Source organism: Phacochoerus africanus, chromosome 9, assembly GCF_016906955.1.
Source record: "Phacochoerus africanus isolate WHEZ1 chromosome 9, ROS_Pafr_v1, whole genome shotgun sequence".
In the NCBI taxonomy this organism is placed as follows: Eukaryota; Metazoa; Chordata; class Mammalia; order Artiodactyla; family Suidae; genus Phacochoerus; species Phacochoerus africanus.
Window position 1 is genome coordinate 60,430,558 of NC_062552.1, and position 25,058 is coordinate 60,455,615.

Below are 25,058 nucleotides of genomic sequence, written 5' to 3' on the forward strand. Positions count from 1 at the left end.
GACCTCAAGGGTGACAGGAGTGGGTGGAGAGTGACCAAGTGACAGACTAAGACTGATGCAACATCTCTGAGTCCACTAACATACTGAGACCCAGTATTAGTCACAATTAGCCCAGAAGACCCTCCTCATACAGGGAACTCCCATCCTCCTCAGATGCAGACCCCACCTCTCCTCACAAACTGAGTCTTGATCCTGATCCTCCTCACACAGGGAACACTACCCAGATCATACATGTAGCCTGAATCTAATCACATATGGTGCCCTGAACTGCTTTACACAATGAACCATGACCCTGGTCACACATAGAGTCCTGATCAAAAAACACCCACAGCCTTGATATTCCTCAAAAGGAAGCCCCAACTCTGGTAACACCTTCTTTATATACTGAGCCCTAGAGTCCAGACCTTCATCACAAAGAGAACCCTGACACTCTTCACATCCAAGGACCCAACCCTGAAAGACAGGCCCAACGCTCCTCATGCTTGGAGCCCCGAATATACTACCAGAGAGCCCAGACCCAGTCAGAAAAAGCCCAGACCCTCCTCAGACACAGAACCCCATCCTGCCTCACACAGAGAACTCAACCCTTTTTACACACAAATCCCAGACACTGGTCACATATGAAGCCCCCAACATTATCGGAGGCAGACCCTAGTCACTCCTAACACATGGGGCCTAGACACCTCTCATACAGGGAAAACGACCCTGGTCACACACGGTGCACCGAGCCTCTTTATACACTGAGCACCAACCCTGGTCCAAAAATGGGGCATGGACACTCTTTAATACTGAGCTTGAACCATCCTCATGCCAGGATCTAGCTGCTTCTAAAACAGGAAGTCCTGACCCCCCTCACACACTGACCCCCAGCTTTCCTCACAAAGGGAGACCCAACCCACCTCAAACAATGAGATATCACCCTGGTAACATGTGGAGCCCCGACCCTGTAAAAATGGAGCCTGACCCTCCTCAAACAGGGAGCCTGGACCTTCCTGACACATAAACCACCCCTGGTCACAATGAAGTCTGGACCTTGAACACAGGCTGAACCCCACCCTCCTTAAATAAGGAGTCTGGATCCTACTCACAAAGTGAGTTCCAACCCGATCACAACCAGAGCCTCAATCCTCCTCATACCTGGAGCCCCAACCTTGTAAAAACCAAGCCCTGATGCTCTTTACCAGTGGAGCCTCGACCCTCTTAATTACAGAAGCCCTGACCCTGGACCCAGATGGAACCCTGACCCTGTAAAAATGGAGCCCAGAACCACCTCACACATTGTACCTCGAAGTTGGACACAGACTGAGCCCCAATCCTGTTCCACAAACAGAGCACCAAACCCTTGCAATACTGGGCCCTCCTCACAAACAGAGCTCCGTATCTCCTCACACTGGGAGCTCTGAGCCTGGATACAGAACCCCACTCTGTAATAGGGGAGACTGGATTCTCCTCACAACTCAGAGCCCCAATCCTTCTGACACAGGGAATCCTGACCCCCATCTGCAAACAAAACCTCAACTCTCTTCAATACTAAGCTCCAACCACGCTCAGGCACAAAGTCCAGAGTCTCCCCACAAACAGAGCCCCGAACTTCCTCCTCACTCTGGGAGCCCTGACCCTGGTCATATGGAATCCCAATTGGTAACATGGAAGCCCCGTCTCTCCTCACATACCCCGACATGGGAATTCTGACCCTGGTCCACAAACGGAGCTTTAGGAGCATGAACATAGACAGAACCCTGACACTATAAAAATGGAGCTTGGAACCTCCTCCTCACCCACTGGGCCCTGAAGTGGACAGAGACTGAGCCCTAACCCTTGTCCACAAATGAGCCTTAAACCTCTGCAATACTGAGCTCAAATCATCCTCACACACAAAATCCAGACCCTCCTCACAAACAGAGCCCCGAAGCTCCTCACACTAGGAGTCCCCACTTTGGTCACACAGAACACCACTCTGTAAAAGTAGAGCCCAATGCTCCTCAAACATAGATCCCCAACAAGAAATGCCAATTCTGGTCACAAACGGAGCCTTGACCTCTTTAGTAATGACCCTGAACCATCCTGATGCCAGGATCCCAACACTCCTCAAGCAGGAAGCCCTGATGCTTCCGACACACTGAGTCCCAGCTTTCCTCACAGAGGAGGACCCAACCCCAATACAAACACTAAGCCATGACCCTGGAGACTTGTGGAGCCCTGATCCTCTAAAAACGGAGCCTGACTTTCCTCACACAGGGAGCCTGGACTTTCCTGAAACAGCCACACCCACTGTGTAACACGGGAGCCCCGACTCTCCTCACACACGCCTTCGACTTGGGGAATCCCGACTCTGGTCCGCACACGGGGCTTCATGTGAGGATCCCAACGCTCCTCAAGCAGGAAGCCCCGACCCTCCTCACACACTAAGTCCCTGCTCTCCTCACAGAGGGAGCCCGACCAGCCTCAAACACAGAGCCGTCACCCTCTTCGCACAGTTTTTCACCCTGAAAAAACGGAGCCTGACCCTCCTCACACAGGGAGCCCGGACCTCCCTGACACAAGAGCCACACCCTGGTCACAGTGAAGTCTGGACCCTGAACACAGGCTGAGCCCCACCCTCCTGAAAAAGGAGTCTCTGTCAGCCTCAAAAGGCTGAGTCCCGAACTGATCACTCCCAGAGCCCAACCACTTCACAGCTGAAGCCCCGACCTTATAAACACCCGAGCCCCGAGGCTCCGCCCCCTCGGAGCCTGGAACTTCCTGACGACAGGAGCCCTGACCATGGACTGTACACAGTCGGGGCCCTGACCCTGTAAAACATGGAGCCTGGAATCTCCTCACACACTGAGCCCCAACACCATCCACAAGCTGAGCCTGAATTACCCTCACACAATGAGAGAGACCCCGGACCTCCTCACACGTGGAGAGCCCCAATGTGGACAGAGACTGAGGCCTAACCCTGTCTCTCTTTAAAACTGAGTTCAAACCATCAGCGAGGACTCTGATGCTCCTTAAGTAGGAAGCCCTGACCCTTCTCACACTCTGAGGCCCGGCTTTTCTCTCAGAGGGAGACCCAACCCTTCCACAAACACCTAGCCATGACCCTGGTGGCTGGTGGAGCCCCGACGCTGTAATAATGGAGGCTGACCCTCCTCCCACATGGAGTCTGGACCTTCCTGACATATGAGCTCCGCTCTGGTCACAGTGAAGTCTGGACCCTGAACACATATGGAACCCACTTTCCTTAAACAAGGGGACTTGATCCTCCTGACGCATTGAGTCTTGAGCAGGTCACACCCAAGGATCTGGGTCCTCCTCACACCCAGAGCCTCAACCCTATAAAACCCTAGCCCCGATGATGCTCCTCCCTGCTGGAGCCGTGACCTTTCTGATTACATGAGCCCTGTCTCTCTATTACCAATGGAGCCCTGATCCTGTAAAAATGAAGCCTGGAACCTCCTCACTCACTGAGCCCCAACTCTCTTTACACAGTGAGCCTGAATTATCCCCACACATGGAGACCCCAAGCCTCCTCACACATGGAGCCCTGATCCTGGGAGCTGCTTGAACCCAAACCCTCCTGACACAGGGAGCCTGATCCTGGTCACTACAGAGCCCCCATCTCTCTTCTCATACTGGTTCTGAACCCATCCTTACACGAGGTTCCTGACCCTCCTCAAACTCAGAGCCCTGTTTCCTCACACTGAACCCAGAGCCCCCTCCCATGAAGAGTCCCCAGACCAGTCACTCCCAGAGCCCCTGATCCTCTTCACATCTGGAGCCCTAAGCTGTAAAAACAGTGCTTGGAAGCTCCTCATCTTCCTGATTACAGGAGCCCTGACTCTGGTCACAGACGGAGCTCTGATACCAGACACACACTGAACCACAACCCCAGTCAAACATTGAGGCCAACACTCTTCACACACTGAGCCTGAACCATCCTTACACACAGAGTCCAGACCCTCCTCACCTATGGAGCCCTGAACGGGGTCACAAACTGAGCCCCAACCCTCCCAACTCATTGAGTCCCAACCCTCTTCACATACAGAGCTCCATCCATCCTCACACTTGGCCCCAACCCTCAAAAAGGAAGCCCTGGTCTTTGTTATACACAGAGCCCTGAGCCTCCTCAGACACTGAGCTGGGACTCTCCCCACAGACTGAGCCCCAAACCTTGTCACACACTGAGCCAGAACCATTCTCATACTTGGAGCCCTTACCTAGTGATATACGATTCCCCGACCCTCCTCACACTCGGAGCCCTGACACTGGTTACATGCCGAGCCCTGATCCTGGTCACACAGGGAGCCCTGATCCTCCTCAAACACAGAGCCTGATTACTCAGGCTGAGTGGTGAGGCTCTCTGGCCTGTGTGACCCCTGAACCTCACATACCTGGCTTTCCAGGGAAAGAATCCGGCTCTGAGCTCGCTCCAGCTTGGCCAGGAGGTTAAACTTGTCTGAATTGTTGGCAAGGAGATCCTGTGAGAAAAGCAAAAACTCACCCATGGTCCCAACTTGGGGCTACAGCTGTGTGAGCTCAGGAGACCAGGTGACACTGCGGGAGAAATCAGCCAGGTCTGATGCAAATTCAGCTCCACATTCAGAGCAGAGCCTCAGACTCAGGGCCAACCCCCCTTCCTGGAGTTTCAGACCTGGTATGGTTTGTGCCTTTTTCACAGCCATTCTCCCCACAGATTTTGAGTGTATGAAAGTTTTGCACATCAATTTTCAAACATCAAATGCATTAGGTAGCATTAGGTTAGTGCACAGAAAGGAATCTTGAACGGGGTGTGTGGGGGGGTGTCTTTTTGTACCATGAAGGATCTGTTTGCAAAGCAAGGGTTTCCTAGTCCTCCCCACTTCACTCAGATGTCCACGCATCGGGTGTGTTTTCAAATAGAACTCACCTTCTGTGAGTCCTGAGATGAAGAGAAAAACTCTCCTGTGCCAATCCCACCCCTCTCCTGTAATTCCAAATGTCCTGTTTGGGGGTTTTCATAAAGCAGGGCCACCTATCACAGCCTCAGAAGTAGAGAGGGGCCAGGGACACCTACCTGTGCGGGCAGGGTGCCCTTGGAGTGGCCTGGGCCATCTGTCTCTTGCAGCCTCTCTGCCAGGTCTCCTCTTGCTCCTAACTCCCCAGGGTCCACCTGGGATGGGGGAAAAGGGCTCTCCAAGGCTGTACCAATCCCAGGAAAATTTCACTCCAGAATGGAGTTCTGAGAGGCCTATGTGAAGCCCAACTGCAGGCCAGCCAGGTGGCAAAGGGGCCAGAAATCAAGGGTCAAGGGCCAGTTAGGGGCTTGCTTTCTCTCCCAGGAGGCTAGGTGAGGGTAAGAGTGTTCAGATTCACATGTGTTCCCCAGGGAAAAAGAAACAAGGCCTGCGAGCTGGAGACACCCCAGGAGACTCCAGTCACACTGGAGACCCTGGGAAACCTAGCTCCTAGTTCTGGGCATCAACTTGAATTCTGCTCCGAGCCTGTGCTGATGTCTCTTACCGGCAGGGCCTGCTGCTGCAGAATGATGGGGGCCGACTGGTGGCGGTTCTTGTCCAGTTCAGCCCGCAGCCTCGAGTTTTCTGCCAGCAGCACTGAGTAAAGGTCAACAGGCAGGGTCTCTCCCGTAGGAGCCGGGGGAAGGCCAGAGGCTGAGAGCATGGGGAAGGCTGTGAATGTGGCCACAGATGTTCATGAGAAGGGCTTTTCTGCCTCCATGCCCCTGGCCCGATCTGCCTCAGGATTTTACTTCATCCTGTCCTCCCTCTGCTCCCAAGCCTTCAATGGCTCCAGTGGGATAAGGTCCACCCTCCTTGGGCCATTGTTCTGGGCTCTTTAGAATCTGACCTGAAGAGTCTCCTTCATCACTCCCCCAACATTTGTCCTGGGTCTGTTTCAGCTCTTCGCCTCTATCTTTTGTCCCTTCGCTGGTGCCCAGCAACATCACTCTCTGGGACTGTGCCTGGCTGTTTCCCCTCCCTCCATTGCTTTCTTATCGCTCACCCCAACCTCAGGATTCCTGAAAGGTGGCCCAGCTTTCATTGTTTTCTAAAGACCTTAAAAAGTGGCCCCCACCAACACCCTCATATAGTGAAGGCTGACACAGGGGCTCACAGGGGTCCCTGGTGAGGTGGCACTGATGGGCTTCAGGAAATCCTCTGCTTGGGCTGGCCTGATAGGGAGTGATCTGTTTCTCTCCTGCTCATCCGAGCCACCGATGATTGGTAGTTCCAGGTGGCTTTGGTTAATATCAGTGGAGAAAACAAGTCATTGATGTAACCAAAATATTTTTTGTTTGTTTTATAGAAGCAGATTCTTTCAAGATATGCAGGGATGAGCAAATAATTTGAAGGGTAAGAAATTGCAAACTGCCGACCCAGACAGCCCCTTTTTGCGTGTAGCCCATCTCTGCTCACTTGCGTCTCCTGGCCTCTCCTGGAAGGTCGGAGACTCTTCTGAGAGTGGCTCATATACTGACTGTGTCCCTATGTGTTCTGAGGGGCTCCCTGGTAGGAGAAGGGAGCTCGGGGGACCTCTGGAAGTGCTCAGTGCCTGACTGAGGGGGAAACTAGCACCCTTTGCTGCCATTTGAAGATGCTCCTGAAACTGAAAGGCTCCAGGAAAGCAGGGCCTCCAGGGACGGGACAAAGGCCTGAGAGCAGACTTACCCATGTTGGGTTTTCCCTGCAGTCTCTTCTGCAGCGGCTCATTCCTATCCCGCAGCCTGTCCTCCAGCACCTGCTCCATCTTCTTGATCACCTGGAGGGCAGAGCACAGGGACTGGGCTGGCCTGGGGGCTTCTCATCTTCCCATCTGTGGCTGGGCCTGGGCAGCCTGACCCTTCTGGCACCTGCCTTCTCCTGATGCCTCACGGTCTCCTCCAGAGCCTTCATCTTCTGCAGCTTGTCCTGGTATTGCTTCAGCAGTGCTGACTGTGGCTGCTGAGCCTGGTGCAGGAGGAGCAGCTCCTTTTCTCGATCATTCTTCTGATGGTAGGGGAGGTGGGGGAAGGAGGGAAAGCAGGGGTGCCCTTGGCCCTGATGGTCTACCCCTGGCCCCTCTGCTCAGTCCTCCACTGAGCTGGTCCCCTGCCCTCTATGTCCCTGTCCCTTTTACTCCCAGACATTTCTCCAGACACTCCCCCCAAGCTCCCTTCCCCACAAGCCCCAGCTCACTCGAATCAGCTCATTCTGCAAATGCTGCACCTTGTCCCTCAGCTTCTTCTTGTCCAGCTCACTTAGCAGCAGTTTCTTCTTCATGGATGCTGGTGGTGGTAGAGGCACTGGCTCAGGGAGGAGGCACCTCCCAGCTCAAATCGGCATAGTTAGAGGGTGGGGAGCAGCTGTCTCTCAGCTGTGGGGCTTGAGACAGGACTGGACTCTCAGTTTCCCATCCTGGAGAGGATCTAGCCAGGCTCCTACAAGCCTGTGTCTAGCCGTGTGCACACGTAGGAAAGGCTTCCACCACCCTGTTCCCCTGGTGGCCTACATGCCCTCACCCAAGTTCTGGGCCTTGTTGGTATTGTCCTCTTCTTCTTCCTCCTGGGTCAGCTGGCTCCTCAGCATGTGGTTCTCTGCCTCTAGGATGCTGATCTGTTTCTGCAGTAGCAGGATGTCCTCTGCCATCTTCTTCATGGCCCTCCGGTAGTTGTTCATCTCCTGTGGACCCCAGAGCTCAGGGCTGAGCCTCTAGTCTCACTGGAGCCCCCACCCAACATCTACACCCATTTGGAAGTCAGTAGGTCACTCCTGAGGCCAAAGAACAGAGAGAACCCCAAGCCATGCCCTCAAGTCTTAGCAATTCCTTGAAGGGATGGTCATGACTGGGTCTTCGCCCCTCCTGGCCACGTGAGAGTAGCCAAGCAAATGTACTCTCCTGGGGGCTACGACTTTTCCCAGGATGCCAACTAGATGGGGATCCAGGGCTCAGATACCAGGTGAGGAAATGCATGAATGACAGAGACTGGAAAGTCTCTGGGACTAGGTTTCTAGGGCCTGGCTTCTCCATTTCTCCATCTTCTCCTTTCTCCCTTCTCTAATCTTTCTTCTTCATGTCACTGAGGAACCCAGGGAAGAATCTCTCAAAAATCCTACTGAATGCCATTTGGGAGCTGATCCTAGGCACTAGCCTCCCAACCAGCCCAGGGTCGTGAAGGGACACAGGGTAAACCTAGGAGGCCCAGATAAGTACTTGGGGTCAAACTAGGATCTAGGGTGAGGCCAGGATGCTGGGCTCTGTCATTACATTAAGAGTATCAATAATAGTAATATCTGGTGTTCACTGAGCATTTGCTATGTTCCAGGTTAGGCCCCTGGAGGGCCTATGAGGGTGGGTGATGTTACCATCCACCTTTTACTGACAAGGAAGCCAAGGTCTAGAGAGGTAAGTAGCTTTTGCTTAGCCACAAAACTAATGAGTGGCAGAGTCAGGGTCTGAAATCCAGGGCTGCTGGCGCTTGAGTATACATTTTTAAGTGCTGTACAATCCTGCATGGTGCCTCATATGTGGGAACTTCACACTATGTTGAGAAGTGATGAAAGCAGGTTACTTAAAAGAATTATCAGTATGATCTCAATTTGGGAAAAAAAATCATGTCTGCCCTTGTTTATGCACAAGAGAATAAGCTATATTTACATGCATTTTTTTAGAATTAGAAATCCCCTACTATTATTTATAAAGGGAGTTTCTTTCTTTCTTTCTTTGTAAAAGGAGGGTTTTTTTGGTTCGTTTGTTTTTGTCTTTTTGTCTTTTCCAGGGCTACACCTATGGCATACGGAGGTTCCCAGGCTAGGGGTCTAATCAAGAGGTGTAGCCACTGGTCTACGCCAGAGCCACAGCAAAGTGAGATCTGAGCCACATCTGCGATCTACACCACAGCTCACGGCAATGTCGGATCCTTAACCCACTGAGCAAGGCCAGGGATCGAACCCACAACCTCATGGTTCCTAGTTGGATGCATTAACCACTGTGCCACGACGGGAACTCATAAAAGGAGTTTCTTCAGTATCAACAGTACAACAAAATATAAAAGAGGGACCCACCATGTGAAGCCAGAAATGTCCATAGAAGGGGAAGAGGTGACAGCTAGGTTGGGGGAGGAGTGGGAGGAGGGAAGAAGGGCCAGTGGAAGTTTGCTAAGTGCTGAAGGCTTGTGGCCTTCCTGAGGCTGTGGAGGCCTTGCCTGTGGGGGTGGGGGGCTCCTAGGTTCAGCCAGGAAGGGGCTCCCAAGTCCTCAGAAAACAGAGTTCTGTCCCCAACTACCACCTGTGCCCCACGCTGACTGGGGGTGTGGCCTGGCTCCCAGCCACTGCCTCCAACCTGCTGCATGGTGGGCCACTGGCTTCCTGGGGAGGGGTTTCCACACAGCAGGGGCTCATCAGACACCACTTGTCACCTGCTGCTGTCTAGCCTTCTGGCTGGACTCCCTGTAAACAGTGCCAGTGCTGGGCGCATTTCCCTAGCACCTGCCTCAGTCAAGTTTCCAGTCTTGGATCCCCCAGATCTGTCCATCTGGTGCCCTCAGACAGCTTCATTAACTAGGACCCTCAGCCCAGAGACTGAACACACACAGGGCTTGGCCACTGACTCACTGAGTGAACCTGGACAGGCCCCTTCACCTTTCTGAGCCTCAGATTCACCTTACAGGAGGAGCATGGAGCTACTGGAAGCTCAGAGTCAGTGTGTGTGGTGCAGGGCGCTGCCCAGGGCAGGCGTGACTGGGAGGCAGCTGTTCTCATCCTACTCCATTTCTGTTCTAGTGGCTGCTCTAATCAACAGGTCAGATCTCTTCTTCCTCCTTGCTACCCTCACCTTGGCTTCCCCTGCTCACTCCTCTGCTGTGCTCTGCATCTTCAATTTATAGAAGCCCCAAGATGAACAGGGGTTTGGGAGGCCCAGTAGACTGTCAAGAGGAAGAACATGATATTTTAGAAAAGAAAATTCATCTCTCCTTTCCCTCCTTAGCCTAGGTCAGGCTCTTATTAGGTCTGCTTTGAAGAATTACAGTCAAATGAGCCTCTTTGCTTTAGGGTTATCTTTTTTTTTTTTTTTTTTAATTTGTCTTTTTGCTACTTCTTGGGCCACTCCTGCAGCATATGGAGATTCCCAGGCTAGGGGTCGAATTGGAGCTGTACCCACCGGCCTACACCACAGCCACAGCAACACGGGATCTGAGCCGCGTCTGCAACCTACACCACAGCTCACGGCAACGCCAGATCCTTAACCCACTGAGCAAGGCCAGGGATCGAACCCGCAACCTCATGGTTCCTAGTCGGATTTGTTAACCATTGAGCCACAATGGGAACTCCAGGGTTATCTTTTAAAGGAGCACACTCATCCAAGAAAACATATTCAAGGATGCTCCATGATGTGCAGTCTGTGGTCTTATTCCAGGGCATGCTCAGTCTCTGGACACAGGCGGTAGTTACAAAGAATGAGCTAGATTTCAAGATGTCCACTCTGTTGTTGTTTTGGGCCACACCTGCAGCATGTGGAAATTCCTGGGCCAGGGATAAAACCTGTGCCACGGCAGTAACCCAAGCCACAGCAGTGACAACACTGGATCCTTAGTCCATTGAGCCACCAGGGAACTCTGTCACACCCTACTGTTAAAGGTTAAAAGGTGGCAAATTAATATGACCCCTCCATTACTGGCATGTGTGTGCATGTGTGCATTCATATGGATGTATAGTAACAGTGGCTACTGCTCAGCTTGGGAAGAGAAAAGAACACTTGGATCATCTCTATCTTTTGCATTTTTACTAAGAATGTATCCATATATTATTCATCTAACTAAAAATGATTTAAACCTAAATATACTGAGGACAACACTATGTTCATGGATTGAAAGATGCAACATTCAGAGTTAGTTCTCCCCTAAATTGAATATATAGATTCAACACATTTCCAATTAAAATCATAAAGCGCTGTGTATATGTGTAGAAATACATGAGCTGATTCTATGAGAAACAGAAAAAGCAAGTATAGCCCAAATTTTTTTTTTGTCTTTTTGTCTTTCTAGGGCCGCACCCGCAGCATATGGAGGTTCCCAGGCTAAGGGTCTGATCGGAGCTACAGCTGCCGGCCTACACCACAGCCAGAGCAATGCAGGATCCTAGCCACCTATGTGACCTACACCACAGCTCACTGCAATACCAGATCTTTAGCCCACTGAGTGAGGCCAGGGATCGAACCCTCAACCTCATGGTTCCTAGTCGGATTGCTTTCTGCTGTGCCACAATGAGAACTCCTAGCCAAATTTTTGAAAAGGAAAAGGTGGGAAGAGATGCTTTATCAGCTATCAAGACTTATGATAAAGCTACCGTAATTAAGACAGTGTGATATCAGGGCAAAGGTTGACAAGCAGGCCAAAGAAAAATAAGAGAGAGCACTGAAACAGACCCACACAGATATGGACCCTTAAAATATGACAAGGATGGGAATACAGGGTGGCAGGGAAAGGATTGTAATTTTAATAAATGGTGTTGCATCAGTTTAATACCTATGTGGAGAACGGGGAAATCTGACCCCTAGCACATGCCGTAAGTAAAAATAAATTCCAAATGGATTGTAGAACTAAATGTTAAAGGTAAAACCATAAAGCTTCTAGAAGATAAGAACTCAGGGTAGGGAAAGGTTTTTCAAAACAGGACATGACACAAAAGCACAAACCAGAATGGAAAGGATTGATAAGTTGGGTACACTTAAATGAAGAAATTTTACACATGAAAAGGCATCATCAAGGGGGTGAGATGGGCAGGAAAAGTGGGAGAAGATATTTGCAACAAACACACCAATGATGGATTCATATTCAGATATAAAAACAACTCCTACAAATCAGTAAGAGAAAAACAAACTACGCAACAGCATAATGGACAAGAGATTTGAAATGGCCCTCAGCAAAATAAGCCAATAAACATCTGAATTGGTGGACACCCACATTAATCATTTAAAACCACAACGAGGTACTGCTATACACCCACCACAATGACTAAAACAAAAACAAAACAATCCTGACCACATCAAATGTTGGTGACGATGTAGAACAAGTAGAACACTTAGTCACCACCAGGGGAACACAAAATATCATCATCCTTTTGGAGAACTGCTTGGATACGGGAACCTATTCAAGTGGGACACAGGCATAGCTTAATGATCTAGCAATTGTACTCCTGAGTATAGCCCCAGCTAAGACCCATGTGCAAATGCATCAAGAAGCTGGTGTCAGAACACATCTAGCAGCATTATTAGCATTCCAAACTGGAAACAACTCCAGTGGCCAGCACAATAACACAAGTGCAGAGGGGTGGGACAGTCATGCAATACAACGCGTGAATGATGGCCACGTGAAACCACATGGAGGAATCTCTCCAACTAATTGCGAGCAAAAGAAGGCAGACACAAAATACCTACTCTACAGGCACACTTAAGAGAGTTAGCAATCAGGGTATCAGGTCCCCTGGGGGAGGTGGGTGACCGGAGGCGTGAGGGAGTTTGGGGAGTGCCGGCAGTGCCGTACCTCTTGACCTGCAGGGCCTGTGGGAGTTCCATGTGTGTGTTCACCTTGTAATGGTTCATCACATGAAATCTTTATAATTTGTGCATTTGTCTGAATGGGTGCTGCACGTCACATTAAAAAGTTAAAAACATTTATTGAATTCAGAAGTAAATGAAATCTTGGCTCAAGTTTGGGTCAAGTATAGGAAGCCTCCACATTGCAGTCCTTTGGGGACCCTCCCAGCCCTCAGCAATAGTGGGTTCCGTCCCAGCCCTGAGCTTTGGAGGCTCTGGGGAGGCCGTGCTTCTGGGACTGACTGAAGCCTCTCTACCCTGGGAGGCCTTATCCAGTCCTGTCCTGGAGGGCTGGCCAGGTCCACTCCACCTCCCCAGCAGGGCCCTTGAGAACAAGCAGGCACACACGCCGATCCTTGTTGAGGGCCTACATGATGCCTCAGAACAGCCTATGAGACTCAGATTGGTTCAGGTCACATCACCTGCAAATGTGAGGCTAACCTGTGAATCCAGACTCTGTGCTAAAATCTGTGCTCTTTGCACTCACTGGACTGAGGGAGGCTGGGGCTTCACCCAGAGGGAAGAAGAATGAGATCCTGGGTTAACTTTGAGCTGAATCTGTCTACAGATATTGAGAGGCACTGATGAGGAAGGTGGTCTGCACAGGCCCCAATGTCCATCTGATGTCCCAAGGTCCCATGGTCCCCTTTGTCCCTGAGGCCAAGGCTGCCCTGGGTGGAGATGGAAGAAGGGCATTCCCTGCCTGCCCCTCAAGGAGCCATCAGGGGCTCCCTGTGATGGGAGAGATGGGCATGTAGCTTCATCTCACTGTCCCCACCCATGCCCGTCTGGCACAGTAAGAAAACAGCTGGACTGATCCCATTGCTGGTTTACCAGCTTCTCCTTCAGTGAGGCCTTCCTGAGGTAGGGGTGGGGAGAGAGAGGCCCTGGGCAGGCAAGAGCTCTACTGGATGCTGGGGTCCCGGACATCTTAGTCTGTGTGCAGGTGGAGGGCTGAGATCTTCAGGACTGTGATTCAGAATGTGTTCCCGAGGTTTGCACCAGCTTCCCCCAAGCTCCCCATTAACTCAGATGCAAAGTTTGAGGCTTGGTATTCAAGGGCTCTTGCATCCCCTCCCTCGTGTACCTCGGCCCCACCCTTCCCCTCCAGCACAATCTTATTTCCCCCTTCACATCTCCCTCACCCTGAGCCATCTGCAAAGAACACCTCTCACTACCTAACTTTTGCCCTTTTAGAGTCCACTCAGTAATTTGCAATTGCAGGAGGACTGATAGTGTGTGCTCCTGAGTGTGAATGCATGGAGGGAATTCTGGGGAAGGGGCTGCTGGCCCTGGCCTATCCTATGGGTCTGTCTAATCAGCAACTCTTCTCATCCAGGGGCTCACCCTTTCTAATACCCTCTTGTTCATCACTCTGCAGTCCTGAGGGTGAGCAAAGTTCTGTTCTTAACACCCCTTCTTGACAAATGAAGAAGAATCCAGAGCATGGACAAAATAAATGGAGGAGACAGAGCATGGCTCCTGATGAAGTGGGGTGCCTTGCTTCAGCCAGATGGTCGATGGGTTCTTGGGGACTCCCCCCAGATTGGAGATTAGCTTATAGACTTTCCAGAGGCCCCTACACCACCCCCAGGCTGGCTGTTCTCTGAGAGCGAAATCTCCCCAGGAGGGATGGAGAGGAACCTGGCTTACCTTCCCTTGGTCTCTACCCTGGCTGGCACCCTCTGTCCAGGGGACCCAGAGAAGAGGCAGCCTGGCGGGCCTACCCTTCCTCCTCAGCTCCACCCACTGCCACAGCTGAGCAGTAGATTGCAGCCCTGACCTCTCCCCACAGCCTGGGCTGGGCTCCTCGCTCAGGGCCATGCTCTGCGTCACAGCCCAGCCTTGAGAACACACAGGACACCATGACCCAGATCCCTGCTGTGGTGCTTCCCCTCCCCCGCTCCCTGTTCTGATGTGAGCTGTGAGTGGGATGTCAGCCCCTTCCCGCTCTCCTCCCTGGGCTAGCACTTCCTCTAGGGACACTGGACTCCCATCCCATGCCTTACCCTGAGTGCCCACTGTAACCCCCTCAACCCACTGACACCCCACCAGGACCCCAGCTCCCAGAGCCAGTGGAGGTGAGAAGCATCAGATGGCTTTGGGTTCAAATCACTCCCCTGCTACTGGGTGCTGGCAGCTTTTGCTGCACTAATAACTCCTCACTGGCTCTGGAAGGGTAGTAACTATGCTCTGGGCCTCAGTGTCCTCATCTGTGGAATGGGAAAATAACCCTATCTCGAGGGGTGGCTGTGCAGTCAAGGAGTGTGAGAAGGGCTAGCCCAGCCCTGGCATATAGGATGCCTGGAGATGCTACCTCCTATCTTTGTACTACCTTTTGGGTGCTTTTTAAAAAATTATTCATACAGTAGCCCTGGGGACCAAGTCCAGAAGGTAAGATTATCTTACTGATCCCATTTTGCAGAAACTGAGGCCCAGCATATATCTTGCCCCCCTTACCTTTAATTAAGGGGGAGACATGGTGCTTATCTTTCATAAAAGCCTGAAGAGGGCAATGCTTGCCTCTCTGCTCCCAAATAAGTTCTTATGATGGAATCAGAGGCACATTAACCAGGTGCAGATGTTCAAATATACCTGTGGCTACTACCAACTATGTTGACCAGAAGAGCCCTTATACCGTCATCGTTCAGATAGAGAAGCCGAGCTAGAAGACAGCAAGCAGTGTGCCCAAGGTCACCGAAACTCAGCTACAAAGCCTAGACTGGGAGGAGCTCAGTAAATACCCAATCCACAAACACTTGCTGAGTGCCATGTCTGCGCCAGGCTGAGGCCACGGAGCCCAGACTGTCCCTGCCTTCAGCGGGCTCCTCACTACACTGAGGAGAGGGCAGGAAGTGCCTGGGACAGAGGGCAACTCAGAGAAGGTGCAGTTTAACCTGGCCTGGGGGACCAGGAAGGCTTCCTGGAGGAAGTGATCATCTGAGCTGACTCTTGGCAGTGAGTAGGTGATACCTGGGTATGCAGAGAGGGCACCCCAGGCAGAGGAGGTGCTGCGGCAAAGGCAGGGGGGCAAGTGTGTGATGAGGAGAAAAGCAGGCGAGAGCAAGGTGTCGCAAGGGGAAGCAGGGGTATGGCTGGAGGGGTGGCAGAGCAGATGCAAGACGGCCATGAAGGCCAGTCTCAGGAGCTTAGACTTGGTTCTAAAGGCCATCTAAGTTGCAGGGCAGGGGTGCCTATGACAAGACCTCTCTAGCTGCTGAGTATGGATTATGAATTGGGTGACTGAAGGCCAAGCACAGTGAGCCAAGTGAACGTGATGGGACCAGAGCCAGGTGGATACAATGGAGATGAGGAGGGAGGAGTCGCAAATGCCTATGAGGAGCTGACTTAGGGGAGCGGGGCGTGCCGGGTTCGAGATGCCCGTGTGGCCTCCAGGTGAAGGTGGTCACAGGCCATTTATTTATTTATTTATTATTTTTTAAATTTAATTTCATTTTTTGTTACTCAATGAATTTATTACATTTATGGTTGTACAATGATCATCACAATCCAATTTTATAGGATTTCCACCCCACAACCCCAGTGCATCCTCCCACCCCCCAAACTGTCTCCTTTGGAAACCATAAGTTTTTTCAAAGTCTGGTCACAGGCGATTGATGGTGGTCAGTTTGGATAGAATCTCAGCTGGAACTGGAGGGGTTGGGGAGCAGCCCATGAGGTGTGATGGAAGCCCTGGAGGAGAGGAGATTTTCCAGAGTCAGGGTGGGGTGTGGAGTGGGGAGGGGATTCAAGGACAAAGGAAAGGGGTAGTAGTGGGAAAGGAGCCCTTAAATTCAGGGGGAATTGCCAGAGGGGTGGGAGGAAAGGGGTGGCAAGGGCGAGGCCACAGAGCCTTAGAAAGGAGGGGCGATGGCCTTCCACTTTGGGTAACGGCACTTCCAGTAATATAGACCAACCTCCCCTGCAGATAACCTAAAAACCTAGATACAAAATAAAAATCACCTTGTTAAAAGCATAAAGAGCTGGTGAGTCAGTGAGGGATTATTGGACAGATAAGAGATGGGGGAAGGTGAAACCCACACAGGAGAATGTTACCCAGTAACAAAAAAGAACCCACAGCACCAAGCAACCATACAGATGAATCTCATACAAACAGCTGAGCAAAGGAACCAAACACAAAATAAAACACACATGGCCTGCTGCCCTTTACGGAAAGTTAAAAACAAGGGCTATTAGGCCATAGTGATTAGGGAGGCGTGTGGAGGTGACGACAGAATAAAGAAGCAAAGCGAGGCATAAGCTGGTACAGTGGTCACATCTAGAAGAAGAGGGCTACCAGGGCCTTCTGGGTGCTGGTGATGCTCTATTTCCTGGCCTGGGTGGTGCCTTCTTGGATGTTTGCTTTATAATAACTTGGTTGTGTTTTGTTTTTATGTTCAGTGCCATTTTCTCCATAGGAGTAGTTTTCCCAGTTTAAAATGTTTTTGAAAAAAAGCAGAAGGCTCAATAGTGTCCCAATCTGCAGAGAGAGCCAAAGGGGGTGGCTCCTGGTGACCTCGGCTGGTGCTCTGAATTGTAGGAGGAGAATGTGCAGGAGGGGGAGGATGGAGGCGGACAGGGAGGCTGAGAGGGACAGAGGTAGCTGAGGACACAGAGTCAACAAGAGGCATGGGGATGGAGAGAGAGAGGGTTTTCTGGAGGATGAGGAGACAGCAGAGAGAGGGGGCACGGGCTGGAGCAGGGTGGGGTGTGAGAGGGTAGTAGGGCAGGTGCTTCACATTCCTCCAAGGGAAAGGATGATCCTGAGGCAGGGGCAGGTGTAGACTCGTGTCTGGATCAGAGGCAGTGTGAGTGTGGGGCTCTGCAGGGAGTGGAGTGGGTGAAGAGGGTGTGCAATGAGGCCCGGCCAGTGTGCAGGGTATACTGGGCTGGAAATCCATGCTTCCCCACTTTGCCTTTACCTGGACAACCACCCAACCTCTGAGTCCCCAAGCCCAAGGATCCGTGGCTGGCAGGCCCAGGCTACCTGCCATGTAATTTGCCTCTACAGCCAGCAGAGGACACCCGGCTCCCACAGATCCTCTGGTTTCAGCCGGTAGTGGGAATACAGCTGGCCTGAGTGGGCCCCACAACTCTTGGGGAGGTTGGCTAGGGACGCTGTCTTGCTGATCGACACACTTGTTCCTCCTCCACGTAGTCGAGCCTGCGCTTCTCATACCTCCTGCCCCTGAACTCTTACCTCAGAGATACTGCTGGGTGCCCTCTGCTAAGAACCACACATGGAGGCCAGAGGGGTACAGTCATTAGCCCGAGGTCACACAGCAAACCCTGATCCTCAATTGGAACTTCTGTCCTGAACCAGTCCCAAGGAAAATGATGGGGTTGAATAGGGAAGGAAGAGGCTTGAGATGAGAGTCTTCTCAAATCACTAAAGGGACCCGCACTGAAGTACAACCTGCACAGCAGAAGACATCTGAGGCTGACCCTTGTGCAGAAGGAACAGTTAAGAGGGGCTTGGATGCAGTTTAGTGTAACACACACACACACACACACACACACACTCCCAAAGCCTAAATCTTTGCAAGACTTATCCATCCTGGAAGACACACTCTGGACACAGAGCCCAGGTAGGGATCATGGCAACTCCCCTTTGTTGAATGCCTGTCACTGGCCAGGCCCTTTATATAATTTTTTTCTAATGCGAGCATTGAGTCTGCATTTCTGAGGAGGAAGCTGATGCCCAGAGTGGGAAGAGCTGGGTGGTTTGTTCAAGGTTGTACTCAGGCAGAGCTGCAATTTCACAGGGGATTATTGACAGAGGTACTACAAGGCCCAGGAGACAAGCCTGGGGTAGGGAATGGAGCTCCAGGGGGACAGGGTGAGGTACCACTCTGCCTTTGACTTTCTCCTTTCACCAAGGGCTGGGGCTAGTCTCCTAGGCAAGGGGTCTGCCTAGGTGTGCACACCCCACCCAGGCCCACTGCATCCCCTTCCAACAGGTGAGGTGCTCTTAGGGCCCTTAGGAGCTGCTTTTCTGAGCCAGAGACAGAAAGATTCCTGCCTCCCCTGGGCATGGCCAGGCCTGTTTCCTGGTGTCCCTGAGCCCCTATGCGGGCAAAAAGGGGTAATTTCTACTCCTTTATGACCTGCCTGTTCCCCTGAGAAACTACAGTGATGTAGTGTATCCACCCTCTCCGCTGGGATTTCCTCTGCTCGGAAAGGCACAATGGTGAAGCAGGCCCCCTCTCACGGCTCCTGGATAACTGGTCTGATCTCTGTAACCTCCTTCAGGCAGGCCTCCTGGTTCTCTGACTCCCTCATGCTTGGGCTTTCTTGATGCTGCTTCAGTACACAGCCCACCTATCTGGTAGATAAAAGATGGCTGAAAATGCTGTGCTCCTCCTCTTATTGAGAGATGGGGTCTGATTTCCCTCCCCTTGTAACTGGACCAGTCTTACAGACTGGGCAGAATGCAGCATCACAAGTTCTGGGACTTCTCAGGTCGGGTCACCAGAAGATTTGCAGCTTCCACCCTCCCACCTGGAATACTCGATGTTCCCCCAGGGAAAGGGCCCTGTATCCCTGATGGCCCTGCTGTGAGGAAGCCCAAAGTAAGTGGGAGAAATCAGTGTCCACCAATCCCCAGCTGCTCTGGTCCCCTGCCCCATAAGTCATCACAGCTGGACCCACACATCATGGATTGAGACCAGCCCTCCCTGCTGTGCCTCAGCCTCACTCCTGACCCTCAAAACTGGGGCAGAATAATAAAAGAAATTATTGCTTTAAGTCACAAAGTTTTAGGGTGGCTTATAATGCAGCAAAAAACAACTGGAACATGTTCCTTGGCCTCTGGAGCCCTTCAGTGATTCCACGTGCCCACATAAAAACTTTCAACTCTGAATTTTTAAGGTGGTCTGTCCCAGCACAACCAGACCACCTTTCAGAAAATAGCCCTGGCCACTCTGCTCATAGGCCAGGCTTCCTGGGCTCCTATCTATCTTTGAAGTCTTACTACTTCTGTAGAGAAGCCATCCCTGACCTCCTACCCCCACTCCAGCCTGGCATTCCTTATTCCAACAAGGACCACCTAAACATTCTCCCTCTGGCTACTGGGAGGCCCTAATATATGGGAGGAACTCCCCTCTTCTCCGCAGCCTCTGGGTGCCATCCTGAGTCGGAGAAGTAAGGCAAGGACCCACTCAGGTGGCCAAGGACCTCAAACTTGCCATCATTTGATGGATGGAAGTCCTGCAGGTTCCCTCAGGACTCTTGGCTAACCTAAGTTATCCAATACCTTTAAGGAGAATTAACACACTTCTTTAACAGAAAGTGAAACCATTCAGCTGGAACAAACTGGTGCTGGCTTCTGCCTTTCCTGAGATCAGAACTCTGAGCAAGAGCTCAGTTGTGGGGGGGCTGTCTCAGGGAGACATGGGAGAGGATAGAGGTTGTGCCCTAAGAGCTGCTGAAAGAGAGCAGTACTTTCCCAGGAGTCAGGGCTCGCCCTGGCTAAGTAGCCCCTTGTTCACAGGTACACCCAGGCCTACGCCTCTAGACCCAGGCCTCTCTGCCTTTGGCCACTGCCAACTCCTCTGAGCTCCCTTTCATCACCTGGGACAGTGTGACAACAGCAGAGCCCTGCGATCACGAGAACAAGTCTCTTCTTTTCCTCCACTGCCTCTTGAACTTCATCACCACCAGAGGGTGGGTCAGGAAGATCTGTGAGCCCTATTGGGGGTGGGGACGTGAGGTCCAGGGTGGGTCCTCCTGAGAGCATGGCCTGGTGGTGGTCTACACTCCAGGCAGCAGAGGGTCTCTGTGGTGGGTCCTTGTCCCTGGGGGTGGGGGCCTAGAGGAAGTGTAACCCTGGAGGATCATGTCTCCACCTGCCACCAGTCTGGAGGCCAAGCCCAGGAGCTCTGCTTCTGAACTGAAGGCAGTCTGAAGCCACAGAAGATGTTAGAACCAGAGCCCTGCTCACCCCAGAGCCCTGCTCCTGCTTCCACTCTATACGACAAAGAATGTTGCTCCCCATCCAGTTCTACCTACAGTACAACGTGAAAGGAATTCAGGACAAAGATTAGGAAGGAGGTCCTCTGTGCTCTGGGAAAACTGGCAGAACAGGCCCTCAGATAGATATTTTTAGGAAAAAAATCATGTGAATCCAGATTCTTGCACTTCCTATATTTAGAAAAGCACTAAAACCATTAACTAAGTTATCTTTTCCTCACGACTAACAGTAACCTTCTACCAAGATATATGCTTGGTTGCATGTATGTGTCTCCAAAATCACATATATACTGAGCCTCCCTTTCAGAACAGTTTCTTTTCTTTCCTATTCTTTTTTTTTTGCTTTTTAGGGCTGCACCCGCGGCATATGGAGTTTCCCAGGCTAGGGGTTGAACTGGAGCTACAGCTGCCAGCCTATACCACAGCCACAGCAACTCGGGATCCAAGCCCTGTCTGCGACCCACACCACAGCTCATGGCAACGCCAGATCCTTAACCCACTGAGTGAGGCCAGGGATTGAACCCACAACCTCATGGTTCCTAGTCAGATTTGTTAACCACTGAGCCACGATGGGAACTCCCTACCTTCAGATTTTTGTTCTGTTTTTTTCCCCATTTTCTCTCTCCCTCTCTCTCTCTCTCTTTTTTTGTCTTTTTGCCTTTTTCTGGGGCTGCTCCCGCGGCATATGGAGGTTCCCAATCTAGGGGTCTAATCGGAGCTGTTGCTTCAGGTCTATACCACAGCCACAGCAACGTGGGATCCAAGCCGCATCTGTGACCTACACCACAGCTCATGGCAACGCTGGATCCTTAACCCACTGGGCGAGGCCAGGGATCGAACCTGAAACCTCATCGTTCCTAGTCGGATTCGTCGACCACTGAGGCACGACAGGAACTCCTCTCCCTCTCTTTTTAACCTTTCTTTAGGATACAGTTACTTTCTCTTCCCTTAAATGTTGCATACAAAGATTTGTTATTAATTTTTAATAGTTTGAATTACATATTTTAATTAGAATTCTTAACTTTTCAAAACTTTAATTTTTAGTAAAAACTAAGAAGTAAGCAATTAGGAACTGTCTTTGGCATTCTGTAGATTGGCAGACTTACACATGCTATTTATAATTTCTAAAAAAAAAATGCCTTCTTATAGGAAATGTCTGAGTGTGGCACCAAACAGTTATTAATAGTTCTAAATATCTTTAGTTCTCTGTAAAAGGAAGCCTGTGTTTAGTAATTAATGTTTCAGTATCTTATGTTGGGGGGGGTGACCTAGACATTTAATAAACTTTCATCATTTGACTTAGCAAAACTTGATAAGTTTCAAGTTACCAAACATCTGAAGAAACTATTTTTAGGTAGACGTTCCTAAGACACAGTTATTCCTAAAGGGTTCATCTAAAACCTCTTATCTCATTTACATTTAACTTACTTATAAAAATCTCATATCAAGTTATTTTTCTTGCTGACAAGTTTTGTGACAGAAATAATAAGATATTATTTGATGTTTAGTAAACCTAGGTATAATGAAAGGATTATACCTAATGCTGAGGACTCTTAAGACATGTCTGTATTAATTACACCAGCAAACTTTAACTTTAGTACCTACTATTAAGTTAATACTGGTCACATGAACCTGAAATTCATCTGGGTTAAGTTTCTTTTATATTTCTGATCATGTATACAAACAGTATTCTTTAAGCCACTTAAATAGAGATCATTTATAAATTCATTTTGGTAATACCCTCTGAAGGTAGAGACATATCTCTAACAGACCTACAGAGATACAACCAGAGATCTCATAGCTTCATTTAAAACTTAGTCATGAATCATGTATTGCAATATAAAACTCACTAGTTTATAAGTAGTAGTAGAATAAGTTTATTCCTCTGGAGTTTAGAAAGGGCTCTTTTCTCTCTTTTTTTTTTTTTTTCTCAGGCTCAGGAATTAGAGATGGTCTAGTAAAGAGCTCCCAAGAGCCAGGTAGAATATTTACATCTCCAAGGGACAGGGAGAGAAATGCAAGTTCCTCCTAGAAGGACTTGTTGATCAGAATTCTGAAAAGATGTTTTATCGAGCTGAGCATTCAAAACAAGTCTTGAAAAGTCAAAAAGCCCTATCTTGGCCATTTTCAGGGTGAGATTTCCTTCAGGCCCCAACTGAGTAAATACTTGCAAATATATGTTCTGTATGTATTGTGCCTGAATATGGTTGGAATGTTAGCTGGAGACTGACTTCCTGATGTCCCTCGTTTCTTTGTTTGAGAAACTTTGTTTGCCATTTTAAAGTTCAAAATTTGTCAGGATATAAAATTTGCTATGAAACTGGCTACTGAGCAGATGTTCTCTGGGTCCCCGAGCGTCTTTTCAGCTCTTTTTGTGTGTGTCTCCGTTTCTCCCTCTGGCAGTGTTAAAACGGCTTGGATGCTTGGAGCATTCGGTGGCCAATCCTTATCTCATGCATCTCCAGACAAATCAGCTTTAAATAAAGGGTGGGTGTCTCCCTGGGACCACTGCACAGTATGAGGACTCTGCCTCCACCACTCCTGCAAATTTCTCTGTTGCCAGAGAAAGCTGTAACTTGTCCAGAAGGAGCTGTGTCCCTTCCTCAGAGCAGAGAGCTTTCATGTGATATCTTTACTTTTATCCTGACAAATTCTGTTCAGGTAGCCCAACTGAGCAAAGATGTTAGGGCAACCTCCTAGCTAATCACTCAGTCCAGACCATACAGTGTCTTTCAACTGTGAAAATCCCAGTGCCTTTCAAGTGGGCACCTCTAGCATCTTTCACCGAGAGGGCCAGGTACCTGTTATATACCACCAAATAAAACCCAAGATCTTGGAGTTCCCATCGTGGCACAGTGGTTAACAAATCCGACTAGGAACCGTGAGGTTGCGGGTTTGATCCCTGTCCTTGCTCAGTGGGCCAAGGATCTGGTGTTGCTGTGAGCTGTGGTGTAGGTTGCAGATGTGGCTCGGATCCCGCATTGCTGTGGCTGTGGCATAGGCCGGCGGCTACAGCTCTGATTAGACTCCTAGCCTGGTAAACTCCATATGCTATAGGAGTGGCCCTAAAAAAGGCAAAAAGTCAAAAAACAAACAAAAAACCCCTCAAGATCATCAACCAATATTCAGGAGACCAAGGCCGAGAGAGAGTTAGCCAAATTCATCTGAACTCAAACAGAAGGCAGAGGAGCACTAGGAACCCTTGGTGGTACCAAGGCTCCAGACCATTGTAGAGTTCAGATGAAGGGGATAAGTCTGCTCTGGATCCCTTTGTGGTTGCCAAAATTGTTCACTGAAGAAAAAACGAGAAGTACAACATGAGAGCTATGAATTTCAGTTTTATCTGGGACTTACCAGGGACCATAGCCCAAGAGACCTCCTCTCAGATAGCTCTAAGAAACTGCTCTGAGTCCCCATTGTGGCTCAGCGGAAACGAAACCAACAAGGAACCATGAAGTTGCGGGTTTGATCCCTGGCCTTGCTTAGTGGGTTAAGGATCCGGCGTTGCCGTGAGCTGTGGTGTAGGTCACAGACACGGCTTGGATCCCGAGTTGCTGCGGCTCTGGCGTAGGCTGGAAGCTACAGCTCCGATTTGACCCCTAGCCTGGGAACCTCCATATGCCGAGGGTGTGGCCCTAGAAAAGACACACACACGCACACACAAAAAGACAAAAAATAAATAAAGACGGTATAAAACCTAAATTTGGTTTTCTCTTTATTAAAAAGACAGTTTTCTTAGAATATTGATCCACTTTTGCAAACATATTGTAAAGTTTTTTACCTTTTAAATAATGTTATAATCTTTTTTGCCTTTGGAATCTTTTATTGTGACCTATGACCCTGTTTGACCAAATATTTTATAGAACCTTTTTGATATTTTTGACAAGCTTCCCCCAAATCAAGTTCTAAACGAAGTTCTTTTGACCTCTGCTTAACTTGAAACATCTCAAGAGATTTGTTTTCTCTCCTTGCCAAAGAAAGATACTACGCTAATTAGGTATATTTGGTGTATTAAATTATATGGGAAGCACTGTCAAATGAGTTATGATAAACCTTAGATTACATTGTATGGATAAATGTTATTAATACTGATATTCTAGAAGTTATATGGAATTCCTACAAATCTGGTATGTCTTGGTATACTATAATCAGTAATAATCTGAGTTACCATCTTAAAATGTTATATGTCCAGATGGCCAACAAACACATGAAAAAATGCTCAACATCGCTGGTTATAAGAGAAATGCAAATCAAAACTACCATGAGATATCACCTCACACCAGTCAGAATGGCCATCATTAATAAATCCACAAATAACAAGTGCTGGAGGGGCTGTGGAGAAAAGGGAACCCTCCTGCACTGTTGGTGGGAATGTAAACTGGTACAGCCACTATGGAGAACAGTTTGGAGATACCTTAGAAATCTATACATAGAACTTCCATATGACCCCGCAATCCCACTCTTGGGCATCTATCCGGACAAAACTCTACTGAAAAGAGACACGTGCACCCGCATGTTCATTGCAGCACTATTCA

The 25,058-nt window shown here is 49.8% G+C and overlaps 1 protein-coding gene across 9 annotated transcripts in view; it reads right to left on the minus strand.

Annotated features, from left to right (window-relative positions):
* The window catches only part of CCDC33 (coiled-coil domain containing 33), a 32,218-nt gene that overhangs the window by 1,254 nt on the left and 5,906 nt on the right, over positions 1 to 25,058 (minus strand). For 3 of the 9 annotated variants that reach the window (XM_047795362.1, XM_047795364.1, XM_047795363.1), the window contains exons 2-8: positions 7,481 to 7,640; positions 7,158 to 7,246; positions 6,837 to 6,968; positions 6,651 to 6,741; positions 5,485 to 5,651; positions 5,039 to 5,134; positions 4,377 to 4,463 (exon numbers count right to left, since the gene is read on the minus strand). In XM_047795362.1, coding sequence (XP_047651318.1) covers positions 4,377 to 4,463; positions 5,039 to 5,134; positions 5,485 to 5,651; positions 6,651 to 6,741; positions 6,837 to 6,968; positions 7,158 to 7,246; positions 7,481 to 7,640 — 822 coding nt within the window. Of the gene's footprint in view, positions 1 to 4,376; positions 4,464 to 5,038; positions 5,135 to 5,484; positions 5,652 to 6,650; positions 6,742 to 6,836; positions 6,969 to 7,157; positions 7,247 to 7,480; positions 7,641 to 14,205; positions 14,866 to 25,058 lie in introns of those variants that run through there. The other 6 variants (XM_047795358.1, XM_047795357.1, XM_047795356.1 and 3 more) reach the window with 6 other exon arrangements.